Raw genomic sequence first — 16117 nt, forward strand, 5'->3', positions numbered from 1 at the left:
ACTGTAGGAACTGGAACTCTGTGAAGGGGACAGATAGGGTTGCCATATGTCCGGAATATCTGGAATTTCAACGGCTAAATTAGCATCCAGGGGCGAAAACCTCAACAAGTTTGTGGTTGATTCCCACTCCCCCCAAAAGCTCAGTTTTTGTGTCTGGATTTTTACTTCTTGAAATATGGCAACCCTAGGAACATGGGATGTCACCGCAACTCTCAGCACCCTAAACAAACTTTGTTTCTGTTGGAGAGAAGGATTAAGGGGTAGTTTATGCTCTGCCTGTATTTATCTCAAGGAAAATTCCAAGTGTTGTTGCACCGAACATCCCTTTTCTCTGGCTTATGCACAAAGCGGGGGTGGGAGGTTGGTTCTTCAGGATATTTGTCACATTCCAGATTTGGGTGATTTTATACCTCAGTCCCACTATGCAACCAGAGCCCCCACCCCCCCACCCCGACCAGCATTTTATCACAGGTGTGCTTTGCAACATGCTTTTGACCCAAGAAAAGTGCCTTAATAGTGGGTTCATTCTGCTTTATTAGACGTTTTGCGATGCTTCCCCAATTCTACCACATGATTGCCCCCCGGAGGGACCACAGTGCAACAAAAAGTGGTACAAAAATAAACCAGAACATTGGTGATATAAATAGTTAAGGGGTTTCACTGGGTAGTTACAGGATATGCACAGATTAGAAAGGAAGCCGTTTGATCGCCCTTGAACTTTTGCATGCACAAACGGTACTGAAAGCAAGATCATGTCAGACTGCCCTGGTAGTATCCTGAGCACAAGTCATCATGAATGCAGAATAAAAAAATCATTTTAAAGCCCGCCCCCCAGTGGAATATGGATGCTCCTCTCCATTTGCTGTATTTTGCAATTAGCCTTTGCAATGCCTAGATGGGGCTGAATTGACCCTGGAGCTCAGTGTCACCTTCCTGAGCTTGGAGGAGCCCTGAGTGTAGCTTGTGACCTACTGAGCTTTGCTCTGTGTATCTGGAATATATATATGTAATTGTAAAAAATAAACATCCCATTGTAGATTTCCTAATAAATACCGTGTGTGTCAATGTGTGCTTGCAGTTGCCCATAGCTGCACATTATTGTCACAGCTGAGTGAACTGTACAAACCTCACAAGCCCTTAATTTACATATACTCTAGTGAACTTGAAGCTCATTTCTTGTTTGTATTCATTTGTTCTGTTCAGGACTGTTAGTCTTACCAGATTACATACCTTATTTGGCTGTAACTCGCGAATAGGATTTATTCCTAATATTGAAATTTCTGGCCAGAGTTCTTGGTGTAAAAAAACAACAACCTTCTTTTCGGTGTATCTACAATTAGAACTCCAATTTATTTAACCTTAATTTACTAGCAGCATATGAAAACAAACAAACCTACCGATATGTTAAGGGTTAACTGCTCTGCTTGTGTATCCTGTCGGTTATGCAAAATATATACTTCTCTAACTAAGTGTTAATATGGCACCCCCACCTCCCTAATCAGTCCAGGAGGAGTTCCCAGCTCAGCCTGAATATAAGCAAGACTCTTCTTTCGGCTAAGGGTCTCGTAGGGTATATGAAACACACGGAGCCTCATCCCATTATTCCTACCAGGAGGGAGCAAGATGCCATTTGTTTTATTCATTTGTACATATTCTCTCACACATCCATGCATACTTTCATGCAAAACCCAAGCATTCCAAATTTTATTCTGGATTACACTTCTTTAAACCCTGTGTGGGTTCAAATGTTCTTTTACAAAAGGAAATGGCACCAGATCAAGGGGTGGGAATCCATACTCCTCGGTTCTAAAGTCAGTGCTTTTTTCTTGGGGGGGGTGGGGGGACACAGGGGTACACGTACCCCTAAACATTGTGTGAATCTAACGGAAGAAGAAACTAATTTTTTTTAGAATTTTTTAGTTTCTTCTCTAGCACAGTGAATCATCAGTTCCATTGCTACCCCCAATGGCGGCCTCGTTTCCTGTCACGGTGTTTCCTGAGTCTCAGACGGAAGCGAGCGTTTAATGTGTGAAGTAGGAGTTGGAATCTAGCACGGTGATTGGTCAGTTTCGTTGTTCCCACCTCCGATGGCAGCTTCATTTCTGTTCCCGGTGTTTCCTGAGTCTCAGACGGAACCTCATGCCAGTGTGGAAGTTACTGTGAGCTGACAGCTGTGTGATATGAGGTAATGCATGTTCTTTGTACTTTTGTCCATTTACTGTATTTATTTCCCCCTATTTGAACTATTAAATGGTGGTTTTCTTGAGTCAAAATGAGAGTACCCTGAAATATTTTTTTTTTTTGAAAAAAGCACTGTCTAAAACAAATCAACAGGCCTAACCCCAATCCCAGTCTCTGTGGGTTCAATGCAACAGGGCCGCCAACAGGAGAGTGAAACAGAAGAGGCCCAAGTTGGAGACAAGGCCCAAAGCCCCATTTTCAAGGGTGCCTTTCCCCCCTCCCTTGAGCTCCGGCAGCTTAGCATCGCTGAACAACGAGGATTCGGGGTTCTTTCTGGCAGTGTCCTCCACGCCTCGACTCCCAGCTCCAGGTGCGGCTGCCAGGTTCACGCCAGGTTGGCTTTGGGGCCTGGGCCGCTTGCATGGGATCTTCTTCTTGGGGCGTGGAGTGCCAGCTGCCGCTCCAGAAACGAGGACTGCTCCGGCAGGACTGCTGGTGGCGGCTGGTGCGTTGGCGGTGATCACAACGGGGGCACCTGCCTCCACCTTTCCTCCCACGGTGGAGCCACTGGTGGCGTGGCCTGGCTGGGGAGTGCTACCGTCAACGCTGACATACTCGCCACTGGCAGCTCCGTGATTTTCGCTGCTAGTTGTGTGGCCAGTGTGGTCCACATTGCTGCTTCCTGTGGTACCAGCAGCAGGAGAGTGAGCATATCCATGCCCATGGGGCCGGGTTTCGCTTTCATAGAACACCCCTGAAGGGTGGGTGGTGGCCGAACCTTCACGGTTTGCCTCCTTAGCAGCCATGAACTGCTCCCCAGTGCTGACGGCCTCTTCTTCAGCCTCACATTCTTCATACTCGTCATCGTCATTGCTGGAAGCTGCCACGACCATGTTGCCAGCGCTTGTTTCTGAGGAGGAAGAGGAGGTGGTGGTGGTAGCAGTGGCAGAAGTGGCATTCTTCTTGGGGACCACGACGGGCACCAGCACAACAACGCTGCCATGATTGCCAGAAGAGGTGGCGTTGGTGCCGGCATTGCTCTCGTCCAAGTTTGTGGCAGCTGAGGAACCGCCCACTGCCATGTCCTCAGAGTCTGTGGTGCCCGCGGGGGAGACAGTGTGGCCCTCTGTGTGACCGCCAACGATATTCTCATTGACGACATGTTCGCCCGCAGTTGTTGAGTTGTCACGGTCGCCTTCATTGACCAAAGACTCACTCCCTTCCTTCTCATTGACCTTGTAGGCCGTCTCATTATCGGCGTGGCTCCCGGGAGACAGGTCTGCACCAGCGGGGACGTGGGCAACTGCGACGCTGTCTTCATCCTCGTCATCGTAGATGCAGTCAGGATTTGCTGCGGTGCCAGACGGTGTGGGGGTGGCGCACTCTGCCACCGTCGTGGTGTCAGCACTGTCCGCAGGGACTATGGGCTGGGTCACCACGCCGTCCACGATGCGGTCATTGCAGAGGCTGCCTTGGCAACACATGACGTCGGCGTTGTCCAGCTCTTGCACCAAAGCCAGGAGAGAGCTCTGGCACATGGCTGGGGAGGCACAGCCTTTGAAGGTCACTAGGCCCAAATCCCTACCAGCTGCAGGTGAAGAAAAGAAAAGGGAACAGAGACAATTAGTCAAAAGAGTTTATTGCTCACCACCAGGCTGCTGCGGTTACTCTCCCCGGGCGCGTGTGAGCTGCGGCACTTGAAAGCTCTTGGTTGTGCAATGGCAGCCACATCTCTACCTGTCACACACCTGACATCTCATATGACATGTGGTTGGCAAATGATTAGGAGAGCTCCTACATCTTCTTTTGGAGTGACAAGTTTTGGGGGGATTTTTTGGTGCCCAGTGTATGCAACAGAACTTGCACACTAATCTCCTGAAACTGAAGCACCTTGTCCTTTGGTGTACCTAAGCATTTAACCTCTGCAGCACATGGAGCAACAACTTAGAGTTCTTCTTGTGCACCTTCTCCAGAGTGGTCCTAGGGGCCAACTCTCAGTGTCTGACTCACCCCCTTGCTCTCTTTTGGACAGTAATCAATGCAAAGGGTTGAAAGGCTTCTTCCCAGTGACTAAGAAGTTCCCATTTTATGCTGGTTGGGCAGCTCTCAGACGCTGGAGACAGGGACCCTAACACAGAAAGAGCAAGAAGTCTTCAACCCCCACCAGACCCCAGACTACTACACCTTTGTATATGGGGGGGGGAGTGTCCTGTCCACTTTTGACTCTGGCTTAAAATGCTTGCCTCCTCTGCCTAACTGGGATAGCACCGCAAACTTTGGTGCAGGGAGTCTCGCAGATCAACACTCACCTTTACGGCTGTTGCCAATCCCCTCCAAGCACATGTTGTGGATGCCTGTGCATTGCACCTTGGAGATTGATTTTTTGGAGCACCCAGACCCAGAGCCGTTGTCATCCACACAGCTATAGCATTCTAGCCCGTTCGTTGCCTGGCTTTGGACATGAAGATCTGGAAGGAGAGAGAAAAGTGAAAGAAACAGCCATGAGGCATGCCTGCATCATAACAACCAGGTATCCTCCTGCCATTTACACAAGCAGCAGATTGTGGACTGGACCCACTTCCAGCTACAAGGAGTGCATGCTATTTCCTTGCTGCAAGAATGGACCTGGTTGGCTATTTTCTACTAGAGCAAGTTCTTGCATCGATTCACAAAGCCCTAAGCAATGGGCACAGAGTACCCAAAAGACTGCCTGATTCCTTTGTCACTTTGCATTTCTTAGTGCAGAAGAAATCTTTGCTATTCTGATTAATTCAAGAAGGTTCTGGAAGCTTCTCAGTGTGAAAGAAACAAGCAGAAGGTTCATGATGTTTAGGTTATTCCTTCAGAGAAGCTGAGTACAGCTGGTTTAAACTGCTTCTGTTATCTCTTCTTCAAGGTCATGCTGACTATAAAAGAAGGATTCTGGGTTTTGCTTTCTCTTCCTATCTCTCTTCCTTCTGGTGTGGTGTTCTGTATATAGTGTAACAATTTAGACCTATTATAAGTTATTGTAAGTTTAAGTTAGGGACGCGGGTGGCACTGTGGGTTAAACCACAGAGCCTAGGGCTTGCCGATCAGAAGGTCAGCAGTTTGAATCCCTGTGACTGGGTGAGCTCCCGTTGCTCGGTCCCTGCTCCTACCAACCTAGCAGTTCGAAAGCATGAAGTGCAAGCAGATTCACCAGAAGTGGCTTTGTCATGCTGGCCACATGACCTGGAAGCTGAACGCCGGCTCCCTCGGCCAGTAAAGCGAGATGAGCGCTGCAACCCCAGAGTCGTCCGTGACTGGACCTAACAGTCAGGGGTCCCTTTACCTTTTTAAAGTTTAAGTTAAGTCTGCTGCAACTGGACTTCTTATGGACACTTTGGGAATCCTACAATGTGTTTAAGTTTTTACTCTGCTAACTATACGTTGGAGTTCTGCTCTGGATCAATATTGAGTAGAATTCAATGAGTAGAATTTATGCTGTTTCTGAATCACCAAGATTCTCTAATGGAGCAGCCATACTGCTGCAGTTTGGCTGACGTTTGCCAGCGACCTAGACTTCTGTCTTCACCAATAGAAGCCCAACAGGAGCCACCCTTGCCTTCTCTGCTTGCCATGGTCCTGACAGAAATCACCAATTGATGTTCTGCCTTGAATTTGGCCCAAAGAAACAATACATTAAAGGCTAGCTATACAAAAACTACATTAAAGGCTAGCTATACAAAAACAAACAAACAAAGAAACAAAAAAACAAGACCAAGACAGGACGGAGGAGGTCATCTGTAGAATATACCAGTGTCCTCAGCATTTGACTGCATCCCTCGTCTGTAGTCCTCTAGATTGTTGCTAGGCTACAACTCCCATCAGGTAGCCTGGCAGGGGAAAGGGGTCTAGAGGAAAGGTCTTGCTCACTCTCTCCTAACACTGGAACTCATCCAGTGCATCCAATGGAGCTGAACACTCAAAGATTCAGAACGGGGAAAAGAAGGTTACTTCTTCGTGCAGCACATAGTTAAACTGTGGCACTCGCTCCCCAAGAAGCAGTGATGGCCACCAAGTTGGATGGCTCTAAAAGAGGACTGGAGAAATTCATGGAGGAAAAGGCAATCACTGACAACTAGTCATGCTCTACCAAGAACATCTGGAGGACACAAGGCCCCACCACCACTGTTGCAGATGAATGAGATAAGGACTGAGAGAGGCTTAGCATGCTGGGGAACCCACTGTCACGAGAAAACAAATTGATCCTATACCATACAATTCTATATCTGATGCCTGGCTATCAAGTTTAGTAGTTACCTGGGTTGAAGGTATTGCAGAGGGCTGTTGAGCAGCAGCTGGCATGGATGGTACGGTCTGCAGAGTGGAAGCTCAAGGTCTCCTGGCACCGTGGGAGGTTGGTGCAGCCCTTCATTTTCATGTTGTCATACTGACCTGCAGGCATAATTGACAACGAAAGACATAAGACACTGCAAAACCCAACATGGAAGAGGGGAAAGTATATCAATGGCTGCTAGTCATGGTGGCTATGCTCTGCCTCCATGGTCCAAGGCAGTAATGCTTCTGAACAGCAGTTGCTGGAAACCTCAGGAGGGGAGAGCGCTCCCTTGTGGTTGGGTCCTGCTGCCAGGCTTCCCACAGGCCTCTGGTTGGCCACGGTGAGAAGAGGATGCTGGCCTGATCCAGCAGACTCTTATCCCCAGTTCTAATTTGCCAGGTTTCTCCCCTTTGTGTCTCCTCCCACATCTCCATGGGTCCCTCCCATCATCACCTCCCTCTTCCGAAAAACACCTCACCTCTCTCCCTCCCTCACACATCCTGCACTGCCTACTGCCCCACCACCACCACCAACTCACCCAGTTTTCCGGTGACGGCAAGATCCAAACACTGGTCCTGATCCCCAGCACAGCTGATCTGAGTGCGAGAAGCTTCGGGGCACCAGGCTCCTTGGGTGGCACAGCTGTGGCAGCGCATGTGATTGACAGGGATTGGATGGGAGACTGGGGGGGAGACAGGAGGTGGGGGTTAGCATGTGCTTAGGGAGGGAGAGCACAGTGAGATGGCAGAGGAGGGCAGAGGGGGGGGGGTTGGCATCCTATGCACAATCAGCAAGGGAGCCTGGGGGTGTATTTTCATTTTAAAAAATTACTTTCTTTATTTCATTTAAATCCTACCTTTCCTCCAAGGAGCTCAAGGCAGTTAATGAACTGAACAGAGTGAAAGTCACAGAGGTGCAGAGATCGTGTGAATGAACTTAGTGCTTAGCTTATATTTTCAGTTGCTATTTTGTGAATGTTTTTAATATTGTTTTATAGATTCTAAATGCCACATTGATTTGTTAATCACATGACTTGACATAATTGTGAGGTGTAGCTTATTTTTAGTTGATGTTTTAAGGTTTTTTTCAAATAGATTGCAACTGTTTTATTGATAATTTGTTAATTATTTTTTTTATGATGTATGCTGTATCCGTGATGTGCTATTATGTTTTATTATGTTATGTTACGGTTATTTATTGGTTGTAAGCTGCTTTGAGATTCATTTGAATGAAAAGCAGCATAGAAATACAATCAATCAATCAATCAATCAATCCCCATCCTATCCTCACAACAACTGTGAGAGGTAGGCCAGGCTGAGAGTGAGTTGACTGGCCCAAGGTGAGCTTCATAGCTGAGTGTGGAGTCGAACCCTGGCCAAGGTCCTGGTCCAACATGCTAACCACTTTGCAGGCAAGGCAAGAAAGGCAAACACCACCCTTGTCATGTTTATTCATCGCATTCATACAGTAGAACAAGTATGAAAACAGGTAAAAATGGTAGACCTCTAGGTAACTCTCTCTTGGAAATTTCATGTATCATCTCAATATGCTTTCAGCCTCCCTGAAAATCCACCCCCCCCAAAAAAAATCAACCTGGTTTCATTTTGGGTGCCGGCAGCCACGCGACTCACCAAAGTAGGTCTCATTGTTACAGCCATCCTCAGCACAGTAGCGTGCCTGGTACGAAAGAGACATGAGATGAGAGTTGAGGGAGATTGATTCGTGGGGGAACAGCTGACGGGCACATCCTTTCCTCACTGACTGGAATTCCAGGAAGCCTGGAGAAGGGAAGAAATAATGTTGTAGTTAACATAGCATTTCACAAACTGGAACCCAAGCCCAGTTTTCCTTTTGCTGTATGAAACCTAAAGGTACCTTTCATTTCATTCCCACACTACTATATATTAGGGCAAATAAAGCAGGGGAACTCTCAGAAGTGACTCTTTGTGAGTCAGGCTGGGCCGAGAAGGGCCCTGCCTTAAGCCTGCTATGGCCACACTCCGAGGAAGGTCTGACCATTGGGCATCACTACCACCTCCACCTCTGGTGACCCACTTCTGCTGCCCATTGCTACGTCTGCAAACCATGGGTTTTCCCCAAGCTTGCCGATAGCTTGCTCTTGTTTCTCATCGCCTCTTTTCACTACAATCCTGCTGGGGGCCCATGAACTACAAACCCCGAATCTGGGATCCTCTGCAAACCTGTGCCAAAGTTTTGCAGGTTTTTTGGGGGGCAGCAAAAAAACCCCATTTTGCAGCACCCCACAAACTGTGTAATTGATATGTCAAGCATGGGGTTCCTACTTAACATTAACTACGAACCCCGAAGTTTGGGATTCCTGTTGGCACTCACAACTTGAGTTTTCTATTGCAAGGAGAGAGAGACACACACATGCCCAGCTCCCAGAACAATTGGCAGGCTTCAGGATAGGTTAGTTTGTATTGCTTTCTCATGCCCCAACCTCAAAGTTGCCCAGAAAGCATGGTGATGGCACGGTGATAAAGGCAAGACCTGGAACCTCAGGTTTCCTCTACTACGCCCTCTAACAGCAACATTCTGCCCACCCCACCCACCAGACTTTTTATTGTTGATCACCAAGCCCGATATGAGGAAGAGTTATGCGAAGTTCGAAAGCTAGCTCACTGGTTTGTGACTTTATTTAGCCCCGATCATGACATTAGAATGCTGTTCTAATTTGTTTTTAGAACATGTTTTTTGTTTATGGATGACCCACAGTCCTTACAAAACAAACAGGAAGTACCCATGACCACTGCTAAAAATGATACTTACCAACATAAGCCTTTCGGACAGATGTTGAGCAGCTGGCCGAAGGATCTTCGCATGTCATGTTCTCTCCTAAGCAATCGTACTCACCGTGACATGTGTTGCATTGCAAGGAAAAGGCTGGAAGAGGACGGAGAGAAATTGGTCAAGTCTAAGGCTGCTTCTTCCATTCCATCCTTTAGCATCTGTGCAACAGGCAAATATTCAACAAGTGTGCTTTCCCCCAATATGGGGAGACTTTGGGCTCATCCATACTTTTGTTTGACTTTTACTTTGAAGCATACTGATATATCCCCCAGATCAAGAATTGTAGAGTTGAAAGGGACCATGAGGGTCATCTAGTCCAACCCCTTGCAATGCAGGAATCTTTTGCCGAATGTGGGGCTCGAACCCACGACCCAAGGATTAAGAGTCCCATGTGTGTGAGTCGAACCCTTTGCGAGGGAAAACTGTGCCTGTTGGATGCCATCTGCCGGCTGCTCAGCTGTGGAACTGAGTTATGCAACGAGGAGCACGTTGGGAATATGTCATGCAGGCTCATCAGATTTTAATCTTTCTCATAACACACCACGAGTATCAGTTCCACAGTTCTTTGCATAATGGATTTCGCTTGCATCACATGCAGTTTAAAATAAATAAGCAAGAGTCGGCAAGCGCAAAGTGCTTATCTCTCCAAGATTTTTATTCCGGGTCTGACATTGCAGTGTGTGTGTCGGTCAACAGCAGGCATCATGATCCTTAGTTGGCACCTAATGAACACCAGCTGACTGCTTTGAACCTCTGTGGAATGGTCTGAAAAGTGACAAGAAACTGCTATGCCAGAAAGCATGGGATAACCATTCCGCTTTATGTAACATCCCCACGATCAAATCAGAATGAATGCTGAATAAATAGTTGGCCAGCTGTACGTATTCTAGCATGAGCGTTTGCCACTCCATTACAGTGGGTAGGTTCTCACTCTTCCACTTCCTTGCCAGTAATACCCTGGTCGCGGTCATTGCATTGCATAAAGCAGCAAAGATTTTGTTTCTTTTTGGATTTCTGGTGGTAGTATATTTAACAAAAATATTACTTACTGACTCAATCAGGGGATCATCAACACAAAAAGTATCTAAAGAATGGAGTGTTTACAAAAAATATCTAAAAAATTACTATCCTAATAATTCCATATTAGCAGATATAGAATAACGTCTGAAAAGCATAAAAGTGAGATCAGGAGGAATCAGGAAAAGAAAGGAAGAAATTCATAATGCAGGCCCGAGGAGCATAAAGAATTTGCTATTGTATAATAAGAAGGACGGGAAGTATCTAAGAGGGAAGAAATAGGATGAAATATAAGGATGGTATACTGTTCACATTGCGAAGAAGAATTTATGTTGAATTGTGCATTTTGTTATTCATATATTTTCTGTATATGATTTAATGAGAGGAAAGCTTATGTTGTGTTTATGACATATATATGTTATGTATGCAATATTTTAAATAATAAAGTATTATTAAAAAAATAGTTGGCAGGTGTCTAGGTCCCCCATAAAATGGCTTTTCCTCCACGGAATCCTGGGAGCTACAGTTTCTTACGGGTGCTGAGAGTTGTTAGGAGACTCCAGGGTTGCAGTCCCCTGGGAAGAAGGGTTTATTGTTAAACTGTTCTGGGAATTGTCGCTCTGGGGGAGGTCTCTAACAACTCTCAGCACCAGTGCTGTTTTTCTAGAAAAAGAGGTGCTGGAGCTCTTGTTCCCTTGAACCCTTGTTCCCTTATAATAGCAATGGCAGTTCCAGTGAGTTCCGGCTTGGGGGGGGGGGCTGCTCAGCACACTTAACAAACTACAGTTCTCAGGATTATTTGGTGGAAGTCGTAGGGTGTGCATGAGTCCCCAGTTCAGTAGGACTTGTGGACTTATTTCAGAATAAACACACAGTGCAGGAAGGTGTTAAAGAGAAATTAATCCCCACATAATGAACTTTTAACATGCAGCTTTAGAAATTTTGGGAGCAGAAACATGGCAAAGGCAGGCTCCCCCTTCCTTCTCAATTAGTGAGGGCAGGCGTGGAGAAAAGGGGGGCGGGAACTCCAGATACTTGCCACAACTCCACCACACACACACACACACACACCACACCACACCACACCACACCACACCACACCACACCACACCACACACACACACCATCCCTTACCATTAGCCATGCCAGCTAAGACTGATGGGAGTTTTGGTCCAACAACATCTGGAAGCCACACCAGGTTCCTTGTTTCTGCTATAGTGGCTCCTCCCATGAGGGCCAGAAACTTCACCTCCTTTTTGTTGCTGTTGTTTTTTCAAAGATTAGGCTCCAATTTTTAAAGACAACAACAACAAGAACAAAAGAGAATAAGTTTCTGGGACACATGTTTATGGGATGCATGGAACCGCACCCCACATAATTAGCCATTCTGGTCTCCAGAATTCCTGGACCAGAGAACCCGGGAAGCCAGAGAATCGTGTTGTTTGCTAATTGTCCTCTTTCCATCATAAGGTGTTTTGTAAAATCCCTGTCTGTGGAGGAGGAGGAAGAGGAGGAGGCACCTTCTGGGTGTTTATGTCAAATTTGGGACAAGTAAATCTCAGGGTGGGGCTTCCCCACACTGCCTCCCAGTCCTCTCTCCCTCTCCTTGCTATAGAAGCTACAGAAAGAAGTAAGGTGGTGGCTGGATTTGGGGAAGGAACTGTGGGGAGTGAGGGGGAAGGAAGTGAAGATTCCCCAGACTGAAAGACTGGGAAAGAAAAGGAAAGCTCCCAGGCAAGAGCTAGGAAGGTCTGCCATTTTCTGTGCAGTGGCTGGGATTAAACGCTGTCTTTGACTAGAAAAAATATAAGGTATTTGTGCACTGTTTTGCATTTTAGTTACCTGGTTGCTGATTTTTGCTTCCCTTGTTTCTTGATGCTGTTGCTGTTACAATCATCTGTGTTTTATTACGTATTTATTATAACTCTGTAATAATAGTCCTGCATAGGACTAGATGCCCTTTGGGATCTTTCTAATTCTACAGATCATAGAATCACAGCATTATAGTGTTGGAACGATCCTGACGATTGTCTAGTCCAACCTGAATATGCAGCTGTCCCATTTGGGGATCGAACCTGCAACCTTGGCGTTCTCAGCACCATGTTCTAACCAACTGAGCTATCCCATGATTCTAACTCTTTCAGTATTTATGAGGTATAGGTATTACGTTGTGTGTTGACATTTGGGTTTTATGTTGCAAACTGCCCTGTGGTCTTCAGACAAAAGGGGGGGGGTGTCTAAAAACTTAGTTAGTTAATAAGCTGCCTTAGACTGAGACAGACCTTTGGGTCCATCTTTTTCAGCCACGGGCCAGTCCATCGTCCCTCAGACCATGTGTGGGGCCGGACTATAGTTTGAAAATAAAAAATAAAAAATGAACAAATTCCTATGCTCCACAAATAACCCAGAGATGCATTTTAAATAAAAGGACACATTCTACTCATGTAAAAACATGCTGATTCCCAGACCGTCTATGGGCCGGATTTAGAAGGCGCATCCGGCCCACGGGCCTTAGGTTGCCTACCCCTGGTCTACACAGAGTGGCAGCTGCTCTCTAGGATTTCAGCTCTCCAGCTCTACCTGGAAATGCTGGGAATTGAACTCCTGCATGCAAAAAGATGCTCTGACACCATGCTGTGGTTTTTCTCCTGTAAACGCTGGTCGTCAATAGCACAATTAAAGAACTTTGAACTTTGCTGGAGAAGCAGGTCATGTCTCAATGCAAGAAGCCTCATTTCATGATTTAGCTCGTCCACCTCATTGCTGCAGTAGCCTGGAGTGAACTACATCTCTTAGCCTTGGTTCACTTAGTTAGGGTAGCCAGCAGACTGGAAAAGCAACAAAGCAGTGAGGTCGTAGCTCCTTAAGGGAGATTTGAATTGCAGGAATCCACGTCTGCACTAGTACATTTGAAGCACTATTATACCACTTAAAACAGTCCTGTCTCCTCTGAAGAACCCTGGGAGCTGTAGTTTGTGTCCAAAAGTGCTGAGAGCTGTTAGGCAGCCTGTATTCCCTTCATGGAGCTACCGTTCCCAGAGTGGTTTAACCATCCACCCCTCTTCCCAGGTAACGCTAGGAATTTAAATGCCAAACTCTGCTTTCCTAGAACTACTGGGCAACTGCTGTAGATCCAATGCTGTTACAGGAGCAGCTACCGAGGAGGGAATATTTTGGGCAACTCTGCCTTACAGACTTAACAGGGCAATCCCATGCATCACTGAAATGCCTTATAGCAGGAAAAGCATGCTGAATATAAGATTTAAGATGACGTCGAAAGGATAAAAGAGCAAGACTGACGAAAAAGCGCTTGTGATCCTGCAATATCAAACCTGCCCCCAGAGATGGATGAGCCATTAAGCAAAATGAGCATGTGCTAGGGCATCAAGGGAAGGAGGGCACCACAGAAATTTTCTACTGTCAGTTTTTCCATGGACCCGCAACTCTGCTTTTCAGTTTACAAATTCTGAGACAAAATTCATCTATATTAATAAAAGCACAAAATTTGGCCTTAAACTAGTAAATAAATTGTTCGTCATGGAATGAAGTAGAAGTATACAAAAACCAAACATTTTCTACCTTACCGTAGGTTTCCTTTCAAGAAATAAAAAATTATTTTACGGTTTATTATTGTTTATATTTCAAATTAGCTATATATGGGGGCAACCAAAACTTTTTAAGTGCTTGGGGCCTCTAAAGGTCTTAATCCGGCCTTGCACCACTGAAAGCTGAACTAAAAGTGTGCATTCTGCAACATCATTATAAAAATTAATAATAACAACAACAATAGTAATTCCTATCAACCCATCTTCAGTTTACCTTGGTAGAAGAGAGCAGGTAGCAGCAAAATTGCCCAGGTCTTGGCCATCTTGAAACAGCTCTAAGATCCTCGCTGTGTCCGAGCCCCTGTCTCTGACCTGCTGCCTGGCACTGCCTTTAATAACCTCCTAAATACTCCCACCCAATCCTGCCCTTCCATAAGGACCAGCCCCAAACAAAGGTGGCACTTTGAACTCCCAATTGGTCCCAGGCTTGGTCCTGCTGCTTTCACAATGGCTGGGAGGGGACAGTGCAAATGAGAGTTGCCAGGCACGTGAGCAAAAAGTGTGGCACCAGAGGACACGTTGGACTGGACCCACCTGGTATCAAGGTGAGTCACAGGACAGGATTCCACGAGGAGATGTTTGGAGCATCCCAAAGGATGGATGGGAAGGCGGGGATGTGTCAGGCTTCAGGAATCCAGCCAGTCTGGTTGGGATGGGAGGGAAAGCTGGAGGAAAGGATACAGAAAGCAACAGAGAGGGAGAAACTGAAGCAAGGAGAAAGAGAAAGGCAATCAGAACATAAGAAGAGTCTGCTGGATCAGACCAGTGGCCCATTTGGTTCAGCATCCTGTTCTCACATCGGCCAACCAGATACCTGGGGGAAACCCACAAAACAAGACCCAAGCAGTCTTCCCTCCTTTGGTTTCCAGCAGCTGGTATTCAAAAGCATTCCTGCCTCCGACTGCGGCTGGCAGCCATTGACAGCCCTCTCCTTCTTGAATGTGTCCAATCCTCTTTGAAAGCCATCCAAATTCATGGCCATCACCGCCTCCTGTGGGAGCAAGTTCCATAGCTGAACTATGTACTGTGTGCTTCCTTTTATCTGTCTTGAATCTATGAAGAGAAACAAAGAGAAGCAAAGCCCAGATTCTGCAGCATCATTCACCACTAGACAACAGTTTTCTTTTGAGGAAGAGCTGTAGCTCAGTAGCCTTGCAAGCAGAAGAGCCCAAATTAAATTCCCGGCGTTTCCAAGTAGGGTGGGAAGAAGCCCCCTGTCTGACACCATGGAGAGGTGCTGTTGGTGAGTGTAGATGTTAATGAGCTGCAAAAATCTGACTCGGTATAAGGCAGATTTCTATGTCCCATGAGGGAGTCTAACTTTAGGCAACCAGGATGCTGTATCTTGAAACACAGTCGAGTGCATCGTACAGTGGCTTCCCTCTGAATCTGCAGAACCTGCTGCCATTCAAGAAGTGTAGCTCATCATCCCAAGGCATCTGAATTCCAGAGATAAAAACTGAACCACACAAACACTGAGGTTTATTACAACTGTTGAGAAGATGAATGTCAAAATCTTGTGGCGTTGATTTACCTCTGGTGGGAATGTCCGAAAGAGGTTTTTGCAATCCTTTCCAATCTCTTCCACAGAGTTATTGAAATAGAACTGGGATTAGTTTTGCTGATTTACAGGGTGCAATAAAGATGTCCCTTGTAAGGGTTTGATAAACCACCTTCTTGTGGCAGTGTCCACAGAGCTCTAATTACATTGAAAAGATATATATGGATGTACTATCCACAAGTGGTATAATCTGATATACTTTGGCATCCAACCAAGTCATCTCATTTGCGTAAGGACTTCCTGTTCTACAGCAGAACTTGCCCTCCTTATTTTATCCTTGTGCCCCCCCCTCAAATCTGCTCCAGAAGGTTGGGGTGACCCCAGAATAGATGGGGGTGCGCAGAGGGAAGAGAGGGTGGGTAATCTTCCATGCATGAATGAGATGACATTGCTGGACACAACCCAGATTTCACCACTGCAATGAAATGTACTGGATTTCTATTTAAACTTTAGTAAGCATTTCTAAATGCGTAGCAGTCCATATGTGTAGCTGTTTTATTACAAAAGACTTTCAAAAATAGACTGGAAAGAGAAGTTGCTGAATTGCAACTCTAGAAAGCTAGAGAGTTCCAGAAAAACATCTGCTTCTGCTTCATTGATTACGCAAAAGCATTTGACTGTGTCGACCACAGCAAACTA

General features: G+C 46.2%; 1 protein-coding gene across 2 annotated transcripts; it reads right to left on the reverse strand.

Annotated features, from left to right (window-relative positions):
• Positions 1-516: 516 nt before the first annotated feature.
• LOC118088009 (apomucin) lies at positions 517-14627 on the reverse strand. Of its 2 annotated transcripts, none has more exons than XM_060275643.1 (7): positions 14452-14627; positions 9275-9388; positions 8116-8262; positions 7023-7166; positions 6466-6600; positions 4491-4649; positions 517-3769 (listed from the first exon to the last, which is right to left on the reverse strand). In XM_060275643.1, the coding sequence occupies exons 2-7, from the start codon at positions 9330-9332 to the stop codon at positions 2364-2366; spliced, it is 2049 nt and encodes a 682-aa protein (XP_060131626.1). In that variant the 5' UTR covers positions 9333-9388; positions 14452-14627; the 3' UTR covers positions 517-2363. The 2 variants fall into 2 exon arrangements, with proteins under 2 accessions (XP_060131626.1, XP_034977054.2); XM_035121163.2 differs by lacking the exon at positions 14452-14627 and adding an exon at positions 14132-14419.
• Positions 14628-16117: the final 1490 nt, after the last annotated feature.

This window comes from Zootoca vivipara, chromosome 6, assembly GCF_963506605.1.
Source record: "Zootoca vivipara chromosome 6, rZooViv1.1, whole genome shotgun sequence".
Lineage (NCBI taxonomy): Eukaryota > Metazoa > Chordata > Lepidosauria > Squamata > Lacertidae > Zootoca > Zootoca vivipara.

Bases quoted from the DNA above. Each gene is read 5' to 3' on its own strand.
- LOC118088009 (XM_035121163.2), bottom strand. From the start codon at position 14,180: ATGGCCAAGACCTGGGCAATTTTGCTGCTACCTGCTCTCTTCTACCAA. The intron at 9,389-14,131 runs GTAAACTGAAGA...GTCCTCTTCCAG, and splicing joins ACCTGCTCTCTTCTACCAAG to CCTTTTCCTTGCAATGCAAC. The intron at 8,263-9,274 runs GTAAGTATCATT...TCCCTTCTCCAG, and splicing joins TGTCCGAAAGGCTTATGTTG to GCTTCCTGGAATTCCAGTCA.